We start from the raw sequence: 27,173 nt of genomic DNA, 5'->3' as shown, positions 1-27,173 counted from the left end.
CATCCCCAGGAGAGAAAGGACAGTGGCCCAAACAGGCAAGGACACTAAGGTTGTAAGGGTTAATCACTTCCACAAAGGGAAACCCAGAAGCTGTTACCCCTGGGACCAATCTGTATGCAACAAGCTAAATCATTTGGCTGCATCCCCTCCTTTATTGACAACTTACACATCCCCTAGGCCAGCAGTTCTCAACTGGGGCTGATTTCCCCCACCCTCACTCCAGGGACTTTTCTCAATGTGTGCAAACATTTTTAGTTGTCACAGCTGGGGGACGGGCACTTGCTACCGGCATCTAGTGGGGCAGAGGCCAGGGATGGTGTTAAACATCCTCACAACCATTGTCTGGCCCAAAATGTCCATAGTGCTGAAGCTGAGAGACCCTGCTCCCAGCCAAGCCTGGATTCTGGGAGGTCAGCTTGTGGAGTGTCCTCAGCAAAGGGAGCCAGAGAAGGGGGCTGGGGGGTGGGGTCGGGAGAGCAGAGCCCCTGCACTCTGCAAACCAGGAGACTCAAATAGGCAGAGGCCACCAGGCACTCGGAGGGGAAGGGCTGAGGAGGCACTGCACGGTCCTGGCCTCGCACCTGCTCACTGCTCCTCTCCCTGAATGCAAGCACACGGCCACAGAGCCATCTTTGAGCTTCTTCCAGGACTCTGACAGACCCACACTTGCTAGAAAGCGGAGGCTTTCTAGGAAAACAAATCTAGTTGCTTTTCCTCTCCCCACGTCCCCTCACTGCCAGAAGAGGTGAACAGAGGAGAACACTCTGCCTCGCTAACCCTTTCCTTGGCCCTGTTAGAGACACAGCAAATGATTTAATGGACTGAATCTGGTGGGTGAATTGTAGATTCACCCGAAGGCCTTAAACAGTGTGGGGAGCTGACCTCCCCACACTCACGACCCCTCCAGTGGGCCACCCACTTGTACTTCCTCATCCCCTTAAACTTCTACCCCCACTAAGAAAATCACATACCCATTTCATTGGCCAAAGTTGGACAGGGTGAACCACACCTGGCAGGAAGGGGGTGAAGGCATCCTCAGCATTCCCCTGCACCCTCTCTGAAAGGCTTCTAAGTATGGAAGATGGAAATCTCAGTACAGAGAGACCCTCCTGGCTTACTAATGCAGCCACCACGAATGGCCGCACAGACACCATGCAACTCCAGAGGGCTCCCTTCACCTAGCCCATGCTGTGACTGGCAGCCAGCAATTGTGCAACAAGGCAGGTAGCTTCTGGAATACATAAGCCAACCACTCTTTTTTTTTTTTTTTTTTAAGATTTTATTTATTTATTCATGAGAGACAGAGAGAGAGGCAGAGACACAGGCAGAAGGAGAAGCAGGCTCCATGCAGGGAGCCCGACGCGGGACTCGATCCCGGGACTCCAGGATCACGCCCTGGGCTGAAGGCAGCGCTAAACCCCCGAGCCACCTGGGCTGCCCAGCCAACCACTCTTAAAATCAAATTTCAATTATCCACCTTGTGGGTTATCCAGTGTCTTTTTTGATCCACAAACCAGCTTCTCCCCACCTCCCACTCTGCTTCTGAACCAACACTCCTTCTGCTGGCTGCTGTGTGTTCAGGGAATGCAAAACCATAATTAGCAAGGTAAAGCTGCTCAAGAAAAAGATAACTCGTAATGCATCCTAAACCCTAGAGGCAATGACTTTTGAAGTAAACATTTTGGGGGAATTTATGCCCTTCTATTAGTGTTGTGATAGAGTTCACTATAAAATTGCCCCATTCAAACATGCCAATTAGTCAAACAAAAAGAAATTAGGCTATATCCAAAAGAAATAAACCCAGCAGGCAAAGGAGTTTTCATTACAAAAAAAAAAAAAAGTCTCCTTTCACAGTACAGGCTCTATACCTCTTCTAGCTACTAATGTGCCATCGGGTGCAACTGCATTTGATTCTGGAAAAAGCAGGAATTGCTGAGGAATATTGTCTGGGGTAAAACAGTTAGGGGCTTATATTTTCTGCCGGCAACTCTACCAAAGCAGAGATGAATCTCTCCCAGCCAAGATGACCTTGTGTGACAAAAGAGAATGTTCCCTGATTTGGGTGGGGGAGGTACCAAATCTGTCTCTTTGCAGAAAGTTCCTGACTCCTGAGGATGAGGACAGTGTGTTCACCATGGACCACTTCCCTCTGTGGTACCGCCAGGCTGCTGAGCAGCCTGCTGGCAGCTTTGTCTTCAATCTCCGATCGGCAGAGGGACCAGGTAATCTGTACCCCCGTGCTCCTGGGGCTGAGCTGGGACCGGGGCATGCCCCCTCCTGCTGCTCTTGGTGGGAAACAAGAGTAGATATGGAACAGAGTGTCCACACTTCTGGGTTGCCTTCCAACCTTCCCTCGTGACACATGTTAGCAACTTGAGAAAGCTCGCCCATGCCTTACCATGCAACTGGCCTCTACTCTGAATATAGGACAGATCATTTTATCCTCTAGCCAACAGCCAAAGTTAAAAGTCCAGCATGGCACAAAGGAAATAGATTTGACCTAGAAGTCAAGAAGAGCTGGATTCTAGCCCATATTCCAAGTAGAGACAAATAGGAAAGGTTGATCGTTAAGACTCTTCTATTTCTTTTCTTTTCTTTTCTTTTTTTTTTCTTTTTCTTTTTTTTTAACAATCCTGAGGTCTTTTATTTTCTTTACAGTTATCATGCTATGAATTCATAGGGAATGGGTTCCAGCAGTTCAGGCTCCTTTCCATTGGTTCTCACAAAGTGTGCTTCTCTGGGTGGGGCAGGCTGGTGCTTCAGTTGGACCCAAGTACCTTTCTCTTTGGCTTCCTTCTTTTTCTGATCATTTTCCTTCACATGCTTCAGGAAGCTATCTCGGCTCTTTGAGTGTTTAATATGCTCAATGTGGACATTAATTCTCTTGGCAAGAATCTTGCCCTTAACTTGTTTGTTTACAACAATGCCAACAGCATGCTGAGTAACATTGTAGACCCTTCCAGTTTTGCCATGGTAACATTTGTGGGGCATTCCTTTTTGAACAGTGCCCATTCCCTTGATGTCCACAATATCACCTTTCTTATAGATTCGCATGTATGTGGCCAAAGGAACAACTCCATGTTTTCTATAAGGCCTAGAGAACATATAGCGGGTACCTCTCCTCTTTCCCTTTGTGTTGGTCATTTTGGCGAATTACTGGAAGATGGCGGTTCCGGCCGAAAGGCAAGACTCTTCTATTTCTAAACATCTGAGTGTCTTTGAAAGTTCCTTAAACTATTCAGATGAAAGTAACAGACTTTATTCCATCAGGCAACTGCTGTACTTACCAGGTTCACTGTCCCATTGCATTTCTTCCCAGAGAAAGCAGCCTGGTCTCCACTCCCTTAGGGTTTCCCAGGAGCTGTGACACTCAGCTCCCCGTCTGCTCTTCAGGACCTTCCAGTAATAATGGGGCACCTCCTGGCTGGCAGGCGACTGGGGGCTCGAGGGGTAGGAAGCAGGTCAGCCAAGATTGATCCTATGGACCAAGCCACCAAATCCCTAGTAGTCCAAGGCCCAGAAAGTATTTCAGAGCTGCAGGCATCCAACTCCCAATTCCTAGCTCACACTCTGAAAAACAGCCCCCCAAAAATAAAAATTAAGCGACTTTAACAGAGCATCAAGAAAATTGCAAAATGTTTAGAACAGAAAGGGACTGTGGAGGATGCAGAGCTTCACCCTCTTTATTTACACTTGAAGAGACTACAGCCCAGAGAGATTAAGGGACTCATCCAGGGGTTTGCAGCAGAGCAAGGTCACTCTTAGGGGAAACTGACCCCAGCACAGTGGAGTGAGAGGATCTGGGAGTATCTGTGTCCAGGTCCGAGTGAGCAGAGATGGGGGAGGGGGTCGAGAAGAGGGAGAGGAGGAGGAGGAGGATGGGGGAAGAGAAGAAGGATGGGGAAGGAGAGAAAGAGGAGGAGTGGGGGGAGAGGGAAAAAGGAGGAGAAAGAGGGGAAGAGGAGTAAGTATACCTGGAATACTGTTGCATTCCAGTTGTGCTTTCCCTTCGAGGTGCCCTTCCACCAAAACCCTCCAACAGCCACTTCCACCAAAACCATCCTCCAGCCTCCCGATGGAGAAGTGCCCTGAGCTGACAGCTAGGGAGATCCAGGCTTCCAGGGGCTTCTCCTGGGGCTGCAGGATTCAAGGAGGAGGTCCCCCTCTCTGCCCTCTTTGATGGCTTCTCCACCTTGAGCCTAAGCCCATCTCTCCATCCGATGTCTATTCCACCCCAACTGAATGCATCACTGATATGCTTTACAAGACATTTTAGAGCCTGTTATTCATTTAGTCTGCACAATTGTCTGTGTTGTTATTACTCCTCTTCTGATACATGAAAAATCTGAGCTCAGAGAGGTTCTATGACTTGCCCAGGACCACACAGCTAGGGAGCCACAGAGCTGGGCTAAATCCAAGTTCTGCCCACCAAAGCCTAGGATCTCTTCCTGTCCTGAGTGTAAGCAGGAAAGCGAAGAGGGAGCGAGTGCTGTTATTCCCAGTGAAGGCCCACAAGGGAGGCTCCCACAGCCAAGGTGATGGTTCCCTCCTCACGTGACCCCCAGAGCCAGAAAGATGCAGCTCCTTCTTCCTGTCACCTTGTATTGCAGCCTCAGGGCTCCCCAAGGAGGGGCTCCCACCCACAGGATCCTAGGGAGGTTCTCGGTGCTAAAGCCCTGGCCCCTGCCCCCAGCCCATGGTGATGGCTCCTCCTACCCATGTTGTCACTGGGCCCTGAAGGCTGCCGGGGCTGCTTTTCGTGGCCGAGGTAGGAGGGTGGTGGGTGGGAAACTAAGCGGCCAGGGGAAGAGAGGGAAGTTGGTAACCCCGAAAGGGGGGACGGCTGAGTAGTGAGGCAGAAGCTTGCTCTCTTTTCACACCCTCACTTGCTGCTTTAGCTCTTGCCTGTGCCTAGAGACATGTGGGCACCTCTGCACACTCCCATTCTCCCCCAAGGAAGAAAACAACCACAGCTTCATTTAATGGGGGGCAGGTACCCTGAAGAGGCAGAGGAGTCGCCTCCAGAGCGAATGGAGGCTCTCCTCTGCCTCTCCAGGCTGCCTCTGTCGCTCTTTGCCTGGAGCTTGGTGGGCTGAGTTCAGCCCACGTGGAACTGTCTCCTGCAACCAGTGCCTGGGAAATCCGCCCGCACACAGCTGAGTCTCACCAAGGCCTGGGGGCCTCAGGCCTGTCCCTCCTGCTTCTAGACATTTCTGGAAGCAAGGTGAGGAAGCTGACTCCTGTGTTTATTGTGATTTTATCATGGCAAAGACCTAGAATCAACAATGCTACATATCGTTAAGCCTCTAGAATCAGAGTAACTTTGGATTTCTGTGAGATATTTGATTCTAGCAAGGTGTGATGGATGGTCTTAGTGAAATGGATAGGAGAAAACACGATTCAAATTCCACTGCAGTAGATGAACCCCACATAAGCATCTCATGATCTATTTGTCTCAAGCAACATTTGATATAAAGACATTCTCACAAGACAGCACTTGATGAAATTTTGCCCCTTTCTTGGGAATTGTAGTGGAACTTGGCCTGTAGACTGGAATGCTTTGAAAAACTAAGCCATGACCCTGAACTGATGAAGATTAAAAAGCCCAAGGTCATACACTAACCCACACCACTGCGGAGCCAGAAGGCTCTGTTTTCATGTGAAGCTGACACTGCCACCTAAATTCTGCACCTATGGGGGCCTGACTCTCCTAAAAGAGGTGAGGAAAGCAGCTCACAGCAAGCTCCTTGCCCTTCAAGAGCCTGGCAGAGTGTCCCAGAAGTGCAGTAACCGCCTGTAAAGCAAGTGAAATCCACGGCTTGATGATGGGGTGGTGGTGGCAAGCCGGCCACCAATGACCAGGATTTATGGAGAGCCTCAGATGCATCAGGCACCTGCCCGCCGCCTGTGCCTGGTGCAGCCCTGGCATCTGGCCTCCAGAGGGGCTGTCAATGTCACCCTGACTCAAGTGACTGATGAAGGACAACCCAGGATCAGCCACCACGAGTCCTGGAATAGAGCCTGTCCTGCTGGAAAGAGTCGTTTGATACAATGCAAGTCTTCTGGGTGGAACATGTGCTGAGAGAACGGGTCACAGCCGGGTCCCCGAGCTCAAGTGAGGCAACCACCAGCAGAGAGTTGCTGCCCTGAGACAGAGCACTCACCATGTCCTAATGATGTGGACAACACTGCATTGTCCAGGCAGCCAGGGGCCATGACATACTTAGCTGGCAGGTCCAGATCTGCATGGAAAGGTGGCAGTCCCTGACACTCAGGAGGCACTCTGCAAAGACTAGTAGTTGATGGTGACACAGTCACCACAGCAATGGCTTCTCCAAATACTCCCTGCCTCACTTATTCAAGGAATGCCCTCACCTGGGACTTCTGTTGCATTCTCAGCCTACGCACCCACCACCCAACCACTGGCTCTTCCCCAGTCACTGAGATAGTCACTTGGCAATTTTTGTTTCCCCAGAAGGTCCAAGCCAGCCAATGGTAGTAACAGCAAGCACAGCTGTGGCCGTAACAGTGGACAAGAAGACAGCCATTGCTGCAGGTAGGAGCTGCACTTTGTGCCACTGTGGTTGGGGAGTTGTGAGTCAATGTCAAGGATAAGGCCCAGTAATAGCAGGAGGACCCTGCCTGCGGTTGGCAAGGGCCACAGTCCTCAGGCTGTACGTTTTCCAAGGGGCACTGTGGGACCAAGGGAGGAAGGAGTCCTCCTGAGCTATTTGATTTAGAAAACCATAAAACCTGAGATCTAAAAGGATTGATGAAGTAAAATGAAGCTCAGGCAGGTTAGGAGATCTGCTCCAGGTCACCCAGAACAGAGACCACAACACAGACCTCCTCACCACCCCTCTGTGTGCCTTGGGTCTAGTCTGCCACTATGCAGAAAGCCAGCCCCATGACTGAGACCCTCAAGTCCCCGCCTGGGGCACAGGTTCTGTATGTGCTGGGCAACTCAGGAGCTGCTTCCCGTGCACATCTCATTCAGCGCTCAGGGTGATCCAGTGAAGCTGATACTTTTGGCTCCATTTTACAGATAAGGAAACTGAAACACAAAAATTCTCTATAGTCACATAGCTAATAATTAACGAAGCTAGAATTTGAACTCAGGCTGCCTCTCTTCAAGACCCAACCTTCTACCCCGTGTTGCCATTTGCCTCAAATGTGATGAGAGCACCCAGTGACCCTCCCAGGCTGCCCCGAGTTGGTGGTTTCTTGGTACCTAAAAGAGTCCTTTGCACCTGCACCTCCTCACGTGAACACCATCAGGCCTATGTACTGAAGCCTTCCTTACCTTGGCTTCAGTGTCCGTGTCTCAGACCCAGCAGTGTTCTGCAAAGCTGTGCAATTCAGTGGTTGCTCAAGCATCAGCCGTTGCAGGTCCTGTCCTATTTCCCCAGCGGCCCCGAGCCATGTGAAAGGACTCCGCAGCCTGGGGGGGAGGGTGGCAGGCAGGTGTGGGTGAGCCTTTTCCCCCCCAGGCTGGGCTCAGGGTAAAGGAGGTGGGAGGAGCAGGCTGGGGTCTGGCAGAGATCATCCATCCCTGACTTCCCACCTGAGGAAACACTTGCTGCACAGGTGGGTGGCCTTCAGGATGTACTGCTCCAACATCCGGAAGGGACTCGTGCCATCTCAGATGACTTGTTACACTTAAGCCACAGTGTGCTAACTCCAGACCCAAAACTGGACCTAAACTTGTTTTCCTGAAGCCTGTTCGGTGGTCCCCGATGAGTCTGTGCCTGTCCTGCTCCCTCCGTGGCGTGGACCTTCTTAGCCCCTGCACACCTGAGTCTAGGAACCAGAGGGACACAGGGTCAGGCTGCTCTCTCCAGCACGCTCCAATTATTTGATATCATTTTTAACTCAGAGCTGAATTAGAGCCTCCAGGTGTTGCCATAGAAACCATGTCCTGGTGTCTCTGATTTAACTCGCTGCAGATAACGGCTCTGAATCTCCGGGCTGTATGGATATGTTAGGAAAAGAGTGAAACACTACAGACTTTATACTTCAACTTTTGGAGGGAGTCTCCTTTGTAATTTCCTCTCCCTGGATACTGGGGCCAGAGGGGGCCTATAGCTCAAAGCAGGGGAGGCAGCTTGTTTGCTGTCCTGATGGTTTCAACACTTGGAAACCGGTGGCACTGTGTGCATAGGAGCTCCAGGACTGGGTGAGCATGGTGGCAGAGGGCAAGCTGCATGTGTGATGTTTTGCACCGAGCAAAGGCACTCCGACCAGCTACAGGGGCCAGTGCCAGATGTGTGTATCATGCCACAGTTCCTACAGAAGGGCACATGAATGAGAAGGGATCGTTTTAATCTCTAAGCAGATGATTTATCAACAGTTTATGCAGAATTTCTAGGAATCTAACTTTTTGATGAGGATCCATTTTCAATTCCCCATGACCTCCAGACCTAGTTAGGGAATATGGCCCAGCACAATGATGGTGGCACCATAATCTGCTAGCGTATTTTTCTAGCATGTATCCTGCAATACACATGTGCCCCTGTCCAGAGGCCTTTAGCGGTGAGCCTGCTGTCTGGAGTTGTGCAAGGGATCCTCCCCTTGGGGCTCTGCCTGCAGACAAATGGACCTAGCCATCAGACCTGTGTGCACACACTCAGAACAGTGACATGTGTAACATACCTACGCATTACCCAGGCCTGAACTGTGCTGGGAGGGACCTTGGCCTCTGCTTCTGCAGCAGACCTTGGGGGAGACTGTCTCTCAGGTCCACTATGCCTGTTAGGACTTTGGGAGAACAGCACCCGACCTCTGAAAGGCAAGCAGCTCAGTTCTGCTGGGAGACCAGCTGAACTCCAGGAAAGGGACCTTGGTGGCTCACTTCTCCATAGGGCTTGCTCCTGGCTCACTGGGCTATCATCTGAAGAAGAGCTGCTAGGAAGGAGAAAATTCTGTCTTGGTCTCTGAAGACTAATGAACCATATAGCCCAGGTTCAGTCAGCCAGAGGCTAGCCTAGCCCCGGAGATGAGTCACTCCAGCTTGGGGTAGACCAGCAACCCCAGAGGCCTCTCCTGGTCTCCCCAGTTCCGGCCCTCGAGGTCATAATTCTGATTCCCCACCTGCAGAGCCCTGGATGGATCATACTTGAAAGTGGACAGTGTCATCATCCTAGTCCTAACGTCAGGCCTGAAGGTGCAAGAAGATAATAAGTTAAATAGGGTTCTTCCTTCATGTCAACAACACCCTGAATTTCACCAAGGCTGATAAAATGTAATCAGCAGCTCCTAGGGAGCCCTCCCCCCACCTTCTCCTACACAACGGGGTCCTTTGGGCAAATGCACGCCTTCCTACCACATTGGCTCATCTGTCCTTGACTGCCAGGGCAGATGAGCACACAGAGGGCATAGGGCAGGAACAGGTCTCCAGTTCGCCTTCATATCTGGGTACTGCACAGTGAAACCAGCCCGAGGTCAAGAATTCATACTGTGGGGCCAGCCCAGCCGATGGGTAACTGCTGCACTCAGCTACAGACCCCGTTCTAATCCAGCCCTCCACATCTCTCCCGGGACCGCCCCAAGGCGAGGCCTCAGGCAAGAGTTTTCTATCTGTCTGGGGGACTCTGGACATTGTAGTGACATCCTGTAGCACTCCATGCAGCTGCCTAGGGAGGGAAGAGGGCAGGAAGCCACTGTGCCAGCACCCACAGGCCCTCCCCACCCAAGGAAACCAGAAGGTACATAGGAAAATACAGTCTTTATTGTTCTTCTGAAACAACAAACCAGAAATATAATTTTGCCTTTAAAAATCTTCTGTCTCAGGCTGAAGATACCACCATTGACCACACCCACCCCTCCCCTCCTTTTCCTTTAGAAAACTCCTAGATCAGGTATCAACTAGAAAGCCAAAAGAAGGAAGACTATGCCCCCAGACTCGGGGAGGCATGTTCAGCAGCTGCACTGAGGCCTCGGCTGGCCTTTTTCAGAGGCATTACCTGCCCCCCCAAGCCTGCCCCCTTCACCTACCATGATCCTCCATGAGGTGGAAGAATTGGGGGGTGCACGGCAAGGTGGGCCGCCCTGTCCTGCCCTGTCCTTCCTCAGACCTTTGGCCTTTATGTTCTGGAGGCCTCTTCCTGGGCCACCAGCAAGACCAGAAACCAGCCTGATGCCTCCTGACTCTTGATAAGCCATGGGAAAACTGGTATCCAACAGAGGGAAACCCAGAACTCCCTCTGTAGGGGGCCGACCTATAAAAGGGGACTAGTGACCCCCAAATCTCCACACAGCCAACTTCTCACCTGCCACCCCTATGGTGTAGGCTGGTAACAAACAGGACCCTGGCCCATACTCTGGTTTGGAGCCCAGTCCAGGTGCAATTAAAAACTCCAGGAAGCCCCCTAAGTGCACAAAACCCCACCCCCTGAAGCCTCTGGGCAGAACATGCAGCCCTTGCCCTGCTCCTGGGGTCTGCTTGCGGTCTGTTGGCAGGCAGTAAGCTTCCTTGAGATCCCACCATCATGATCCAGGACCCACCCCGGTGTCCCAGGCCTAGAGCTGCTGAAGATGGGGAGATGGGAGGGGGAAGGGTACAGAGCAATGGTTCTTGGGCTGCAGGCTATAGGAGTGGAATTGGTGGGTGTCCCCATGGGGCCTGGCAGTGGTGATGTCCTTAGTGCTGAAGAAACGCCCAGTGGTATGTGCCTGGGCTCTCTGGAGGCTGCCATCCACACATGCTGCTTCAAGGCCTCTGGGCTGGTGTCCCTGGAAAACCCAGCAGGAGAGGTGTGAGAGGGTTACCATGGTGACAGGCAGTCTCATCCAGCAGCACCACTTTGGCCCACTTCAGAGGATCACAAAGGAATCCTTGTGTTGTCGGTGTGGGCTTCACCCCCCTGTTGACTTGAGAAGATTGTAGTAAGCAAGCAAAAGGTTCTGTGGCCTGAGGGTCAGAGACCCAAGGGGGAAACACGTCTCCACTCCCCAAGTTCTCATGACCTCTGTCTCCATGTGATTGTGTGTGTGAGAGAGACAGACAGACAGACAGATAGAGATTTCCAATCGATGTAATTGCGCTGGTGATGCTGAGTCTGTGTGAGAGTGAATGAGTGAAGCCAGGCGCAGTGTGGTTGGTGTGGCCTGTGGCAGGTAGAGGGCCTGGCTGGCTCCTACAGAAGGAGTGTATTATAATTGTGTTCCTAAGTGCTGGATCCAGATGCCAGGGTTGGTGTGATTGTACGTTAGTACTAGCAGTTGAAGGCTGGACCCGAATCTGACACTGAAGGGCAGCTGAGAGCATCTTCCTGGCTTAGAAGAAGGTCACGGAAATTGAGCCCTGGCCCCCAGATTTCTTCCTCCCCACACCTATGTACCAATGAGGCGCTATGAGCAGGAGGTAGGGAGAGTTACCCAGCTGTGACTACACCTAGGGCAGGAAGGACAACAGGGGAACACTGAATCCAGAAGCCTCTACTTGCATACATATCCTTTCTTCCCTATGGCCAGAAGCTTAGGGAGATCCCTCAGGTGTTCCAGAGACTTGGTGGCCCAGAGAGAGGCATGAGCAGGAGCCTTTAGCACAAGGGCATCTCCCACAGAGACTTGGAAGTTCTTGGCGATGGCTGCACTGTGGCTTGTTTGCTGGAGGGCTGGGGAGGAAGGTGGAAGAGGGGACTGTGGTGGAGGGAAGGGCCAGCCCTTACTGAAGCGATCCCCAGCGAGTTCTCCCTGCCCGTCCTACCTAGGCCAAGTGGGGCTGGGCTCTCATGCCACAGAAGAGATCTGCTTCTGGTCTTCATGCTCACCCTCCGGGTCCCCCATTAGGGGCTGCCGCTTCTTGAGCTCCCGGTGGTACTTGGCCATGAGGGAGGCATAGATGCAGCCGTAGGCAGCAGCCACCACCATCATGATGCAGACAATGCCACACACAACCCCCGCGATGATCACTGTGCCAATGGCCCGCCGCACGCTCACCGGCCGATACCTCTGCTTCTGGGGGCAGGCTGTGCTGGGCTCGGGCTCGGGCTCAGCCCCTGGCTTGGGCTTAGCGGGTTCAGGGCTGGCTTTGGTGCAGGGTGGCCCAGGAATATCCAGCCCAGCTGAGCTATTCTCGTCCTCCAACTGGGAGCAGTAGTTGAACATCTCCATGGGGACCACACGCATGTCCTTCCCCCTCAGCTCCTTGGGTAGGGTGCAGGCAAGCTGGTCCAGGCGCCCCCCTGCATCCAGGGGAGAAAAAAAGGAGGAGCTGACCAGGCTGACCTGGACTCCCTCTCCCCATCCCCAAGTCCCCAAAACAGAGTCCCCGAAGGTCTAGTTTCTATGGGGAATGAAATCAGTCCTGGAATCCCATCAATAGGACAGGAAGGGAGAAAAACAGCTAGCATTTATTAAGCCAAGGACCATGATAGGTGAGGTACATATATCATGTCATTAATCTGCACAGAAGCCATAGAAGATGGATATTGCCATTATTTCCATTTTAGAGAAAAACACAACCATCTCTGTCAAGCCTGCTCTCCCCAGAGTCAAACTGACCCACAAGAGTACAGCAGTGCTAACCTGAGGAGGTACCCAAGGGAGACTTGGCCATGCACAGAGAGCCAGGAGCCCCGCTCAGGCTGTGGTTCTGCTCCTCTCTCCACTCCTGCTCACGGCCACGTGTAAGCCCAGAACACTGTTCTCCACTGTATCTTATCCTTACAGAGTTCCTCCCTCTCAAAAAAAGGACAAGTCAAAAGCCACTGCCACAGCCACCACTCTTCCACATGGAACCTTCTAGTTGCCCAAGAGTGGGGAGTAAAAAGGTCGGGTGAGAATGTTTTCCCTTTCCTCCCCAAGAGCAATACAATAGCCCATCAGCACCCCTGACCACAGCATCTCTGAGTACAGTGGCACCCTGGGAGGGTATCCTGAGACCCATGAGGGCAAAGGAGAGGGTGCCTATGCTAATGAGGGGATATGGGCAGCAGTAGGTGCACAGGCTCATCATGACAATGGTGAGGCTGGACCACGGTGAAGTCAAACTATAGTGAAGTCATGAGAGGATGCAGATGTAGAACACAGGTAGGGCCAGAGAGAAGGTTGCTATGGAAAATTCTGTAGGAAGTCGAAGTCAGATTTTGTCCCTCTATCAGCTTCCAGTGAAATCTAGATGCAGGCAAGAGATCCCTTCCCAAATGGCTCCTGCTGAACAGGCTCCTGCCATTCCTTCATTGCCTGTTCCTTCTCCCAGAGCAGCTGTTGCAAGTCTCCTCATACAACAGATATTCTTTTCTTGAGATGTTGATGAAAACATCCCAGGATTTTTTTTTAAGAAGTGCAAGGTTGAAAACAACTGTACTATTGAAAAGTTCCAGGGGCACCTGGGTGGCTGAGTGAGCGTCTGCCTTCGGCTTGGATTGTGGTCCCAAGGTCCTGGGATCGAGTCCCACATCAGGCTCCCCACAGGGGGCCTGCTTCTCCCTCTGCCTGTGTCTTTGCCTCTCTCTCTGTTTCTCACGAATAAATACATAAAATCCTAAAAAAAAAAAGTTCCAAAAATATGCATTCCCATTCTATGCCCTTTTGTGCTGAGAACTTAGTTCCTGATAACTATATGAAAGGACAAGGATGTTGCCTAGGGATAACACATGGGGCTGAAGACACTTGGCCTCTAGCTCCCTTGTGCCACTGACTGCCTGGGTGTCCCAAAGGCAAGTCTTACATCCACCACAGTGTTTCCAAGGGCCACCTTTGTACAGGTAGGGGCGGGGTGTTGAGATAGGGGCAACCTCATCTTCCTGCTCAAAGACCTAAGGTTGAATCCTAGCCACGTCATCTTATGTGAATTATTTAACTTATTTAATTGCATGTGAGTCTTGGTTTTCTTGACCATAACATAAGAATGGCTAACTCAATTACCTGCTTCATAGGGATTAAAATTGATAATGTACATGAAAAGATATTTATAATCTAGAAACTATATAAGTATTACTCGTTATTTCCCAACTCACAAAAATGGGAGAAATTATCATAATGATAAACATCTATGGCACTTTATACATGAGAATATCATGCCAATAATTGAGATTGTGACTGGATATGAAACGAAAGGAGTAAGCTGAAGAGGATTGGCATTCTTTTCACATTGGTTCATTCATTCAGCAAATGCTCATGGAGCATCTCCTTTGTGCTGGGCACCAAATTATGTCTTCTTAAGTCTATTTAATATTATGACTACCATTAGCAAATGGACAAATAAACGAGTACATTTTATGGAGGACTTGCTTTATGCTAAGTACTTTTCAGGACTTTATATGCATTACTATTTATTTTATTTTATTTATTTGAGAGAGAGAGAGAGAGAGAGCACAAGTGGGGGGAGAGGGCAGAGAGAAAAGCAGGCTCCTCACTGAACAGGAAGCTCAATGTGATGATGCAGGCTCTCTATCTCAGGAACCTGGGATCATGACCTGAGCCAAAGGCAGACCCTTAACTGACAGAGCCCCCGAAGTGCCCACATGCATTACTATTTAATCCTTACAATGACTCTAGCAGATAGCTGTTATTTGCCCATTTTGCAAATAAGGACACTGCCACAGAGAGGTTTCTCAGGATCACACAGCTGGTAAGTGAAAGAGCTACAACTCAAACCCATTCTGGTACTTTTAATCACTACCCTCACTTTCTTGCCCTCCTTTTCATTCCATTTAATCATTTTATGGATTATTCTAGAACATTCCCAGATTGACAAATCTGGGAAGGGAAAGAGTAAAATTAAAGCCACTTGGCTTATTATTAAAAGCTTTGAATATAAAATTTGTTGAGAATGAGAGTTGAGATCATCATCAAAATGAAAATTTGGTTTTTATCTGTGGATTTAAATTATATTCCACCCTCCAAAAACTGTGGATATTTAAGAAATTGTTGTATTATTCTGAAGAGCAAAGTAGGTTTTTCTTCCTCCTACCATGCCAGGGAAGCCCAAAGGCTTACCTAGTGGGATGCAAAGAAAAAGTTAAAGTTGCCCCATGATACCTACAGAAGTGAGATCAAGTTACAGTGAGTCAGTCTGAAAGAAAAAGAAGAAGAGAGGCTGGGAGCTGGGAAGAGCACACAGAGAGGAGCTTGGAGCCATGGAGGAGGACTGAAAGTGGCACCAGCCTCTCTCCCCTGCTGGTGGTTTGGAGCCCAGGCTGAGAACCCTCTAGCCCAGAGCTGGTGGAGAGGCAGGGCCACCCCCTTCACCCTGGACCTTGGCCCTGAGTCAGCGCCCAGCCTCCAGGAAACGTGTTGGGCCAGGGGTGATTCTCCCATTCCTCACACCCAGGTAGGACTAGCTGTGCTCACCTCGGTAGGAGAACCATTCCATCCAGTGCTTGAAGTCACGCAGGTTACAGTCACACTCCCATGGGTTGTCCCCAACCTGCAGCAGCTGCAGGCTTGCTAGGGGTTCAAACGTCAGCCGGTCCAGGTTCTGCAGACGGTTGGAGCGAAGTGACAGAGAGCGCAGAGCTGGGAGTCCATCGAAAAGGCCAGGGGGCAGCTGGGCCAGGCCGTTGATGGACAGGTCCAGGTGGCGGAGCTGGGGCGAGTGCTGCAGCAGGTCCCTGTCCAGGGTCCTGATGCTGTTATTGCGCAGCTGCAGCTCGGTAAGATTCGTCAGGTCCCCGAAAATGGACCGGGGCAGCTGGTCCAGGAAGTTGTTAGATAGGTCCAGCCGCTGGAGGCTGGACAGATTGGCAAAGGCCCAGCTTGGCAGGGCACTCAGCTTATTGTTCAAGAGTAAGAGGGTTCGGGTGGCAGCAGGCAAGTCTGGGGGCACCATGGTGAGGCCTAGGCCACTGCAATCCACCTCCAGGCTGCGGCTGTCACACTTACAGGAGAAGGGGCAGGCAGGGAGGGCCTCCACAGCATACAGGGTGATCCAGCAGGCAATCCCTGGAAGGGAGGGGGACAGATGGGTGGGAAGAAAGCAACGGGGGCGGGGGGGGGGTGTACCACCTCCTGCTTCCATTCCATTCCCTCCTTTCTAATTTGTATCATAATGGCTTCTTGACTTTATCTGCTTTAGCCCAAGCCACAATCAATAGCAGAAACCTTTACCGACCACATAAAAAGATAATTAACAAACCCAAAGCACATCTATATTATTGGACATCACACGGTGTCAGCAGGGCTTCTTGCCTCACAGCAAAGCTTTCTGGCAAAGAAATCACTTTAGTGGAGTACAATCCTGCAGAATGGCAGGCTGGAGTCCAGAGGACGAACATACTGTTCCACAAAGGTGCCCCGGCTCATGGGGCCTCCCATGGTTGATCTCCTTGGGAGCTTGGGCCCCACTGGTACCATAGATGTTGACAAAACAAAGGATGTAAGGGTGTCAAAGAAACTTGCTCCCTTGTTCCTCTCCCAGTGTCACAGAGAAAGGTTCTCTTTCCAAAAGAAAATGACTATATTGCTGCTCCCCTCCCCTCTGCACCTCCACCTCCAACTTGGAGCTGCCCTAGGCTAAGACACACCACATGTGGAAGAGAGAAAACACCAAGGGGCACTCTTGCCCCTGCCCTGTCCCACCTCCCATGTGCAGTCAGATCTGCACAAATCCCACATCCAAGGGGGAGAGGGGTGCAGGTGGTAACTTAGCATGGAGACCAGGAGCCTGGGCCCCTCTAGGGTCCCGCTCCAAAGACCACTGAGGAAATATGAGGATATGATGCACAAATCCACTTCCATGCTGAAGCACACTTGGGCACAAGCCACTGCAGATCACAGGTTCCAGGAGAAGGTTCATATTTATTCCATCCTAAAACCAGCCATGCACTTAAGTTTGGCTCCTGTTTCTAAGGGCTGCAGGATAGCATTTCTGCAGGCTGGACCTATTAATAGGGTTCCTTTTGTAGTCCCATGTTTTTTCCAGAACCCCTCTGAACAAGCAACCTCAAAGTCTGGCCTGGGAAGGGCTGGGGACCCACAGAGAATAATTATAACAGGGCAGGGATCCCTGGGTGGCGCAGCGGTTTGGCGCCTGCCTTTGGCCCAGGGCGCGATCCTGGAGACCCGGGATCGAATCCCACATCGGGCTCCCGGTGCATGAAGCCTGCTTCTCCCTCTGCCTGTGTCTCTGCGCCTCTCTCTCTCTCTCTGTGACTATCATAAATAAATAAAAATTAAACAAAAATTATAACAGGGCAGCTCATTTCAGTGCCCAGCAGCCCTTTCTTAGAGTACTGCAGAACTCCTCTCAGGTGTCTTCCTGAGTACCATGGAAGTTTGCTCACTGTGAAAGAAAAAAGGGATGCGCTCAAAATAGTTCAGCTTCACCAAGTCAGCACCCCGTCTGGCAAATTACTGGCTCCCTCTTGGATGTGGGATCAGTGCAGAGCTGTCAGCACATGGGAGGTTGTAGGGGCAAGGGTGGGAGTGCCCTTTTGTGCTCTCTCTCTTCTGCATGTGGCATGTCTCAGCCTAGTATAGCTCCAAGTTGGGGGCAGGGGTGCAGAGGAGAAGGAAGCAGCAGTGTGGACATTTTCTTTTGGAAAGAGAGGCCCAGAGGAAAGACTAGCCAGGGAAGTGATGGAGAAGTTCGGACCCAGTTCATGGGCCAGGTGACCCCACTCAGAGAGGCAGCAGCCACCCCAGCTTGAGTGCCTGAATAGGATGGTCTTGAGTCTTTGTCTGGTAATGTCTGGTTGTCTGGTGTCCCTAAGAACAGAACTTGAAGGGACAGTATGGGACTGCCTCCTCCCACTTGCAGGGTCAGTGACAGCCAAGAGGCAGTCTGCAAGGCTGACACCTGAGCCTCCTCATCTCAAGAGGAACAAGCACAGTCATGGCCATGGCTCTTACCCCTCCAAACCCTTCTGCTACCAGGTCAGCCTGCCCCACTCTACCCCCAACCATGCCATCTGAAAATAAACATTCCTCAGACTTCACTTTCTCCAGACAAAAATTCATTCTATCCAGCTTCCCTCACACAAGGATCAACATAACTAGAAGCCACTATCCCCCTGACCCCTGAGAAATTCAGGGTGACATAAAAGCTCTGCTGACACGAAAACATAATCCTGTATTGCGAGGTGTTGAGTGATTCTAGAATGAGGTTGAAATGGGATCTGAGTGGCTTGGGGATCAGCCACTCTCACGTGGTGAATAATTCAGGCTGCTTATGTCGTGGGGCCAAGCATATGAGGGGAGAAGTCAGGTAGAATAATGTCCCTCAGGACCATTTCTTACCTCTTACCATGGAGCCTTGGGCAAACCAGTCCTCACTGACCTGGGCCCTTTCCCTCATATGAAGAAAATTCTCAGGGCTTCTTTCAGCCTTACAACTTACAAGGCTTTCTCATGGGAAATGGAGGTTTCAATTTCCCCATATGCAGAAGGAGGGCTGGGATCTAACCCCTAGGGTCCTCCCAACACCACAATCCAAGAGCTCTCTAGTTCCCTCCATTTCAGAGTCAGGAAGACTGAGACAGAAGTCTCCAGATTCACCCAGCCAGTGGAAGACAAGAGGGAGACTTGCCATCAGGGCAGCAGGGCTCTCACAAGCCAGACCGCTGGGAGTGGCATGGAGGTGGACTTCCTGGGCACAAGAGCAGACCCACCTGGAGACACAGAACCACCCGTCACAGCCTCCAGCTCCCAATTTAACCACAAAAGTTGTCAGTGGCAACTCTTTCTTTGGCTGCCACAGATGCCAGTACCATGGGCAAAACTGGCTTCCCAGGCCTTGGGCATCCCAGGAAGATCAGAGCTTCCTATAGCCTGGCATGCATCCCTGTGCACCAAGCTAGCCCCTGCCACCTGCCCCTGCCCTACATACTCACAGGAGATCTGCCTCCACTGCAGGGCAAGCCTGGTCCTCTGCTCGGGGCCACTGCCCCGGGCCAGCATGGTGAATGCCGCAGCTCTTACGGCCCTGCACCTCTGGGGATAGACGAGCCCCTCGGTGTGTGCTACCTGTCAGTCCTGAGAGAGAGAGAGAGGGAGAGAGAGAGAGAGCTGAGCAGGCACTCCAGGCCCTGGTCCAGCCCAGGGGTTAGGGAGAGGACTTGGTGTCTCTTTACACTGCTTGTCATCCCCTCCCCTGTTCTTCTTAGCTATGATTCCCTGGGTGGGGGAAGGAGAATGAGGGGCAGAGAAGCCAGGAAACCTTCCCCTTCCTTGGATGACCCAGTGGCAAGGAGGGCAGGGTGCTGAGCTCTGCCCTTGGGACTCTGAAAGTGGCCTCTCCGTTGCCACCCCCCCACACACACACCCCACCTCTCTTGGTGCCTCTCTGGTGTGTTGTTGATCTCTAAAATGTTTCGGGAGTGATATGGCCTCCCCACGTCACAGGTGGAGATGTGGAGAGACATATCAACTAGGCAAGCGGAGCGAGGCCACAGTGACGCTGTTGCCAGTCCCAGCGCTGCTCTTACCATGGCCCCCGAGGAGGCAGAGTGTGCTTCTGCGTCGGGTGTGAGGCCCAGGCCTGGCTCTTGCCACCTGATGGGCTCCTGCTTCCCCTCCACCTTCGCCAGAGAGGTGAGGTGCGGTGCTCTGTCTTCCACCCGCTGGTCTATAATAAGACTCATCAGCTCAGGGAGTTCATGCCGCAGCAGCTGTTCCTGCAGGAGATAGGGACAGGAAGCAGAGGATGAGATTTCGGAGCAGAAGGAGGGCTGGGAGCAGGTCCGCAGAGGCAAGAAAGCAGGTTTCTCTTGCAGATGACAAAAGGGAGGTAGTCATCCTGTCTAGGGTCTCAGGACCTGCGCTGCCCCAACTGTGTGACTAATGAGAGGGACGAGGGCCCTCTTCTGGCCCCCATTTGCTTCCTGGTATGGCAAAGTTCCCTCAGACAGGGGACAGAGCCTCCACTCTCCCAGCCCCATCTGAGGGATGGGAAAGGAGGCTGCGGTGGCTGCCCCTGTAGCAGGCCACAGGCGGGGACAGGTGGGGAAGGGGACAGGAGGGGAAGAGAAGACTGCCGGCAGCCCAGCCCTCCCACTCCCAAAGGGCAGCAGCCCATCAGCCCACTGCTCCCTGCTGGCTCCTCTGGTCACCTGTTCATCCCTCCATGACCCTGATCGCTGGGGTGCAACCTCCCATCTCCCCCTGCCACCTCCTCTTGCAAGGAGCCAGGGGCAGAGTTAAGCAGGCAGCTGAGGAGGTGGAGGGGACTGTTGGGAAGCTAACTCATTCAGCTCTGAAATCTCTGCATCCAGTGAAGCTGAAGCCGGTTTCCCTCAGGCATTTCGGTCCGCTGCAGCTCCTGGTGTCTCTCAGTGGCTTCCCAGCCCCCACTCTTGAATCTAGCTGCCTTGAGTGACAAAACCCACTAAAAACACAGCAACCCCCACAGGACCTTGAGCAGTGCTCCGGGCAAGGGCAGCCTGGGGTGGGGAGGGGGTGGTCTTTGGCTTTCTCTTTCCCCCCCTCCCTGGGGGAGGGGGCAGGGAGAGGGGTGTCCAGTCATGTAGGCCTCCAGGGGCTGGCCGACAAGTCACAACTAGGCCCTGACACAGGGTGTGGGGAGCAGTCCAGTTCCCCACACTGCTTCCTCCCCAGGCCCTGGGCTGAGGCGTGAAGGAGATGCTTGGAGCAGCTCAGGTGTCTTCTCCATCTGCTCTCTCTCCAGCCCGGGCAGGCAGGGCTTCTGGTTCATGGCCGGGTCCCACGGCTCCCTAGCTGTGAGACCATTAACCATGTAAACTCTCTGAGCCTCAGTTATCTTATCTCTACAAGTGGTGACAGTAATATTTCATGGGCGAATCTCTGTGTGGATCCATTTAATTAAGGGAAGAAAGTTAACATTTACTATATTTAGTACACATTACCTTAGAAATAACTCAGGCAAATGTGCCCAGCTTGGATTTGAGCCCAAGAAAAGTGTGAGGAAGCCCCAGTTCCTCTGCTGGGAGGGGACAGCAGCTCACAGCAATTCTAGGTGATGTCGCCCTCCTGGTCCCACCAACCTCACCCTTGGGTCTCCTCCATTTCTGAGCAGATGGCCCATCAACAGGATGTCCCTGCCCAGGCACGCTCACACACACAGCCCTCATGGGCCTCTACCATGGCCAGCAGCACCACCCTCTCCGTGTCCTGCAGGCCCTGACCCTCAGAGATTTCTCACTCCAGCAAGAACCCTCACATCCAGAGCTCACAGCAACCACATGACATTAGGCAGGTTAGTGGGCATCCAAGGCATGGAGATGACGACCAAGTCACCCAGGGTCACATGCCAGCTTGGAGACATGTCATGGGCTTCTGAGTCTGGCTGCTCATCCACTCCCTGGTGACTGCCACCCAGCAATAGCCCTTATGGGGAGACACTTATGTGTGCACAGAGCAGGGTGCACATAGGCTCCCAGACACGTGCTTGGAGCTCCCAAAACAGCACATGGTGCAAACACACACCCACAGGGAGCTGTGCAGTTAGGCACACACACACACACACACACACACACACACACACACATGCCTTGCTGGCAGCCCTCCAGCACTCCTCCTCAGATGCCAACACTCAGCCAGCAAAAGCCCCCAGCAGACAGATGCACCGGGACACCTCCAACCTAGAAGTAAGGTCTAACAAAAACCCTGCTGAGCAACCTCTACCCTAGAATGTTTTCTATACTCACACCCAGAGGGGTGCTGGAGACCCAGTCCAGGCTTCTGCTCCTACTCTTTCCAGCTTCTTGCAAGGAGACAGGTGGCAGAGAATCCCTCACCCAAGCCCAGGTTCTGTTTCCACCTGAGCCTTCTCTCCTCTGCCTCAAGCCAGCTCTCGCTCTCCTTTTCTACCCCACCCACCCATCCCGGACCTCAGCATTACCCCAGTAGTGAGCCCAGGAGTTGACCAGAGAGCACCAATCAGTGGAGACAGTGGCCTGAAGCAGGTTCTGATACCCCATCCCCAGCCTTGGGTGCTATCACCTGTACACAGTGAGTCAGACAATTTGCCACAAGGCAGACCCATGGGCATCGTCCGTCCTCCAAGGTGATGGGACATTGCTGACTTCAGTATCTCTGGAGAAATATGATGAAAACAAAGTCTCCCAGGTCCATGGGTGGGGTGGAGGGTGTGAGGGTGCAGGGGTGCCTGTGCCCCCTGGAGAGCTGACCCTGCCTCCTTGGGTGCCATGGAGTAACCTTTAAGGAGGTATAGCGCTAGAGTCTAGCACTTCCTGGCTCCTTGCCCTTTGCCCACAAGCACACCTCCAACCAAAGGACCCCTTCCCACCCCAGAAGTATCTAGCCTCATTAGGAAGGGGATGACCTACATTAGACGCGCAGCAGCTGTAGCAGGTGCTGGCCAGTGTTGGGATAAATGGGCACTGTCTGAGAGGGAGGTCCCCACCCGGGATGGAGAATGGGGGAAAGAAAAGCGTAGGCAGGTCCTGCCAGATAGTTCTCCGTGTCCCACAGCCTTGTGGCTCTAGATGCTGGACCTGCTCCTGATCCTCACAGGGCTCATTGTCCCAGTCCCAGGGACACAGACACCGGAGAGAAGGGCTGGGCCCCAGCAGGGCCTCCAGGCCTCCATTGCTGGGCTTTGCCGAGAGAACCAGGGTGGAGGGTGGGGTCCAGGAGCCACAAGCAGTCATGAGAACCCTTGAGAATCCTTTGTGGCCCATGGGCATTACCTACGAATTTATGAGATGCAGAATCCCGGGCTCCAGCCCAGGCCAACCCAACTAGAATCTGAATTTTAACAAGATCCTGTACTCGAGTTTGAGCAGCACAAGCCCAGATCCCGTTCCTCCCAGCAGGCCCTGGCTCCTACCTCCCGGGTGCCTGCGCCGGTCAGTCTGCCAGGACCCATCTCAGGATTGGCAGTGGCCTGGGCATAGGGTGAGGGATGCTGACATTAACCTCCTTCAAAAAGCCTCTGTAAAGGGAGAGGTGATAACCAAGCCACAAACACCTGCATACAGTGTTCCTAATCCTCAGAACACCTGAGGCTTTGCAGATGGGGGAAACTGAGGCAAAGGAAATTAAGTACGTGGCTCAGGTTAGGCCACGGAAAAATGAATACAGCTTTGGGTGCGAGCAGTCTGGTGACAAAGCTACTAACTCAGCTGCCTTTATAGGCTCCTGGGTCCCTTCTGTTCCTGATCTGCTCACACACGGATGTTCCAGGTACAAGAAGGAAAGGCAGAAATGGGGGAGGCAAACTTTGGTTTGTACAGTCCTTCCCAGTTATGCAGCATCTCCTCATCCCCAGGCTCACTGGCCCTGAGGAGGCAGGCGTTTCTGATGCCCCTCCTGCTGGTGAAGAAACCAGCTGTGCAGTACAGGACTGAGACACAAGACCGGTCCCCCTCCCAGGCCCCTCCTTCCAGTAACATCATAGATGCGGTGCGGGCAAGCCCCAGGTGGCCAAGATCTTAGGAAAGGAAGTGGAGGGGGCTTTCTAGAAACCCTTCCAGCTGGGTGGGTTGTGAGGGGTGCTGAGGTGAGGAGGGTAGGCTCAAGGGAAGCCAGGGGGTGGAGGGTAGTGATGGAACAGGAGGCAGCAGTAAGAGCAGAAGACTCCACGTGCTCCCGCCAAGCTGAGTGGGTGCAGCAGCATCCCCTGGAGACAGGAGTTGGGAGCTGCTTCCCTGGTAGAGCACCTCGCCTCAGTCCCATGGGCCAGGAGAGCCTCCTGGAGCCCCCAAACCCACAGAGTGCTCCCGTTAGGATAGTGTGGGGTGGTGGCCTCTCTGTGCTCCTGCCCCTTCAATTTCTCCTACAGACAGGGGTTAATCCTCCAAGTGGACTGGCTCAGACCGCAGCTAGAAACGCCAACACACCTACCTCCAGCCTGGTGTCCACATCCTCCCTCTGATGCTCTGTCATGCTCGTCTCCCCAGGTCAAGTGTCCAAACCACACACCCACTCAATGCCCATTGTGTCTCTCAGCCTGGGGGTTCCTGACTCCTCGGACATCATGCTGGTACTGCCATTCACCCCCACTAGTACCTCCCTTTGATCAAGTGTCCCTAGATGAGGACAGGGCTTCTGCACACCCTCAGCATCCAAGACCCACAGAACTTAGAAGCTAGAAGGGCCTTCGTGGCCACCTGCACACTCACTTCACCTGCAGACAGGTGAAGGTCACGGGCCCATGAGACCCACCAAGAGGGTGGGGAGGGACCTGGACTGTAGGGTGGCCCAAGCTAAGCCCTGTTTGGTGGGCCCCTGCAGGGCTGGGCTCCCTGCCTACTGCCTCCAGTCTGGCCATCTGGGCCCTTCCAAGAAACATTCCCAGTCTCTTCCTGCCTGTCACCCCCATAACACACACTGCCCAGGCAGCACGGAAGCAGGTTTTTTAAAAAACAAAAAAATCTATCTCAAAAAAAAAAAAAAAAAATCTATCTCTACTTGGAACTGGCCAACCTTCCTGATTCATTTTCAAGCGCATACCCCATTCTCACCCCAAGCTGCCTGCCTCCTGGTTTCCTTGTGGAATACTCCTGATCCCAAACAGATCTTCTAGGAATCTGAATGGAGAACCCCCTGAGTCTTTCCTCCCTGGAGCCCCTCGCTATTGGGAACAAACTAAGTGTGCTCACGTTCACTGAGGCTGTGGATCTAGGCTCAGGCCGTGGTCTGGAGCAGGGGAAAGAAGAAACCTGATCTGGGGTAGAAGAAGGGAAGCTCCCATGCTACCCATTCTGCCCAAAGCAGCTCCACACAGCCCCTCCTTGGCTTTGGTGCCTATGAAATGGGAACAAGGTTTGCTCATCCAGGCCCCAAACACAGATTCCAGCCAAACAAGAAACCAGATCGATTGCTTAAGAAACCTCCCCTTTCTCCTGCCACCCCCAGGCTGGCTTTCCTGGGCTCCCTCTTTTGGCAGTGCCAGAGACTATGGCAGTGGGGAGGTGGGGTGGGAAGAGCAGGAAGCTGCTTTGGGTTTCCCTCCTGCTGGACTTCCCCCGCCCCCTTCACGTGCTCAGCCTCCTCCCCCCACCTCCTGCTGATTTAGTTATCTAAGCTTCTGGGTGTCAATCTGAGTCATGCCAAGGCAATGTCCAATGCACCCTGACAGCCAGGTGCCACCCTCACCACCACCACCACCACCCCGCTCCCTGGAACTGAGCTGGGCTCTTGGGATCCCTGGCCAGGCCACCCTCTCTACATTGTCAAAATGGCCCCAGGGCTGCTGAGAGCCTCTTTCCTCCTCCAACTCAGGATGCTGGTGCCCCACTAGGTCAGGAAGCCAGGTAGGCATGGCCTGGCTGTACAGCATCCACTCACCCTAGGCTGAGTCCACATAAGGGTTGGGCCTTCCCAACCCATTTATAGACAGAGGGCCCAGGATGCAGCTGGTGGACACCCTGGGCGAGTTCTCACAAGCCTGTTTCCACCTCCTGTCCCTGGGCCCCTGGAGGGCTGGGAGCAGGGCTTCAGGCTTGCCAAGGAAGCGCTGCAAGGCTTTTCTCCCTGTCCATTCCCAGCCACACCCCCACCAGGGAGGCTTCTCCCACAGCTGCGTGGGGCCCTGTCCAGTTCAGGGGAAAAGCTCCTCTGCACCCTTGTCCAAGGACAGCTGCCTGAAGGCCAGCGATCCCATGCTGAGGGCATCCTGCAAAGGGGCCAGCCCCCAAGGTCTATTTCCACACTCAGCACAGTCCCCCAGCCTGCCCACCCCCCACCACCAAGCCATCCTCCGTACCAGACCTGTCACCAGCATCACCTTTCCCCTAGCACCCGAGCTCCTTGGGCTATGAATGCTGAGCCGGGCAGGCAGACGGCACAGGGCTCTTGGCTGGCACTCCCTATGCTGTGGGGACTGGTTTCTATGCCACCGGGCCTGTCATTTGGCTCTGGCACTGCTCTGCTCCCCCCTCTCCTTCCCCAGCTTCCCCCTCCCCAGCAGAATCCCAGCTCACCTACCCAGCACTCTGAGGTCAGAGTACCCCTGCGTCCTGTGTCTTTGGGCCCCCCAGATGTCCAGTCCCCAGCACTTCCCCGGCCCAGCGACTGCTCCCAGGCAGGAGGTAACAGCAGCTGTCCGTGCAGGGCCAGGGGAGCCAGCAAAGCTGGGGCCGTTCCCTGTGGCCCAGCCGCCCCGCACCCCAGCGGCCTGCGCGCCTTCCCTCCAGCGCACAGCACTCACCTGCCTTCCCCTGACCACAGGCTCCTTGAATCCAGTAGCTCCAAACCGTCCAATGAGACCCTCCCAGGATTCCCGGAGCAATGCAGCCAGCACTGCCGAGCGGGGCGCAGTGGGCACGGAGTCCCAGCCCACCCGGAGCGGGGACCCGGCGCGCAGCTCGCAGCCCGGCGGGGGGGGGGGGGGGGGCGCCTGCCGCCGCCGGGTGGACGGGGCTGCCGGGTCGATAAACTGAGAAGGGAAGAGGGAGGGACGGAGGGAGACCGGAGGGGGAAGGCAGGGGAGAGGAGGAGCGCGCGTGTGCACGAGCGGAGCCGGAGCAGCGGAGTGACAGCTGGGGCGCATCTGCGATGACAGCGACAGCAGCACACACGGGCGAAGGCGCTCCCGCACAGGCGCACGCGCGCGCCCCGGGGCACCCCGGCCGGAGGGCAGCGCCCCCCCTTGAAGTGTGAGCGTCTCGCAGGAATAGAAGAGCCCTTTGGCTTAATCGCCGGCAGCCGGAGAGGAGGGAAGCGGTCTCCGCTGTGCCTCCATCTTCCCTCCTCTGCTCCCCAAGCCTCCTGCCGCGACCGCCGCCCCCCTCCCTGTCTCTCCCCTCTCTTCCCTTCCCTTCGGGCAAATAGGGGCAGGATCCAGGAGGCAGAGGCCCCTAGGAAGCCGGCTCTAGGCCAGAGATACGCAGGGCAGTGTCCTCCATCCTGCTTGTGGAGAAGGAAGAACTGAACCCTCTCCCCAGTCCTGGGATGATTTATTCCAGAGAGGGTAATTGCAGGGGTGCACAGGGCAGCCCATCTACCTGGCAGTCCTCCAGAAAGGGGTCCTGAGCCACACAGAGCTAGTGTTATATGGTCACACACAGTCACTGAGGCTCAGTGACCCCAGACCAGGGCGATTCCGGAGCCGTGAAATGCCAGGGCAGGCAGGCTGCAAGCTAGGGGCCTGCTGGAGCCAGCTGACAGATTGTCTGCAGGGCCCCAGGGTTGAGCTCTGGAAGAGCCAGGGGTAAATGCAGCCCCGCTCTGCCACACCTGGCTTTTCTAGGCTCCTTGCTCTCATCTAAATGGGGTAGGCATGGAAGGGGAAAAGACTGGCATTCAAGAATTCAGAAGTCTCGTTACTAACCAATCAGGACAAA

The 27,173-nt window shown here is 53.5% G+C and overlaps 2 protein-coding genes and 1 pseudogene across 5 annotated transcripts in view; 1 reads left to right on the top strand and 2 right to left on the bottom strand.

Moving 5' to 3' along the window:
• The window catches only part of CACNA2D4 (calcium voltage-gated channel auxiliary subunit alpha2delta 4), a 120,655-nt gene that overhangs the window by 63,591 nt on the left and 29,891 nt on the right, over nt 1-27,173 (top strand). Inside the window, exons 25-26 of the mRNA XM_077871799.1 lie at nt 2,095-2,222; nt 6,476-6,556. Coding sequence (XP_077727925.1) covers nt 2,095-2,222; nt 6,476-6,556 — 209 coding nt within the window. The remainder of the gene's footprint in view (nt 1-2,094; nt 2,223-6,475; nt 6,557-27,173) is intronic.
• Nucleotides 2,647-3,208, bottom strand: LOC144297456 (large ribosomal subunit protein eL21 pseudogene; annotated as a pseudogene).
• On the bottom strand, nt 9,706-26,592 carry LRTM2 (leucine rich repeat transmembrane protein 2). 4 transcript variants are annotated; one of them, XM_077871644.1, is made up of 6 exons: nt 26,039-26,592; nt 19,371-19,559; nt 18,777-18,918; nt 15,298-15,888; nt 11,708-12,185; nt 9,706-10,731 (listed from the first exon to the last, which is right to left on the bottom strand). In XM_077871644.1, the coding sequence occupies exons 3-5, from the start codon at nt 18,841-18,843 to the stop codon at nt 11,731-11,733; spliced, it is 1,113 nt and encodes a 370-aa protein (XP_077727770.1). In that variant the 5' UTR covers nt 18,844-18,918; nt 19,371-19,559; nt 26,039-26,592; the 3' UTR covers nt 9,706-10,731; nt 11,708-11,730. The 4 variants fall into 4 exon arrangements, with proteins under 4 accessions (XP_077727770.1, XP_077727771.1, XP_077727768.1 ...); XM_077871645.1 differs by having other exon boundaries at nt 11,772-12,185; XM_077871642.1 differs by having other exon boundaries at nt 9,706-12,185; nt 26,039-26,591.

The sequence above is a fragment of the Canis aureus genome, chromosome 25 (genome assembly GCF_053574225.1).
Source record: "Canis aureus isolate CA01 chromosome 25, VMU_Caureus_v.1.0, whole genome shotgun sequence".
NCBI lineage: Eukaryota > Metazoa > Chordata > Mammalia > Carnivora > Canidae > Canis > Canis aureus.
The sequence above is the reverse complement of the archived record's forward strand: the minus strand, read 5'-3'. Positions and strand labels throughout refer to the sequence as shown.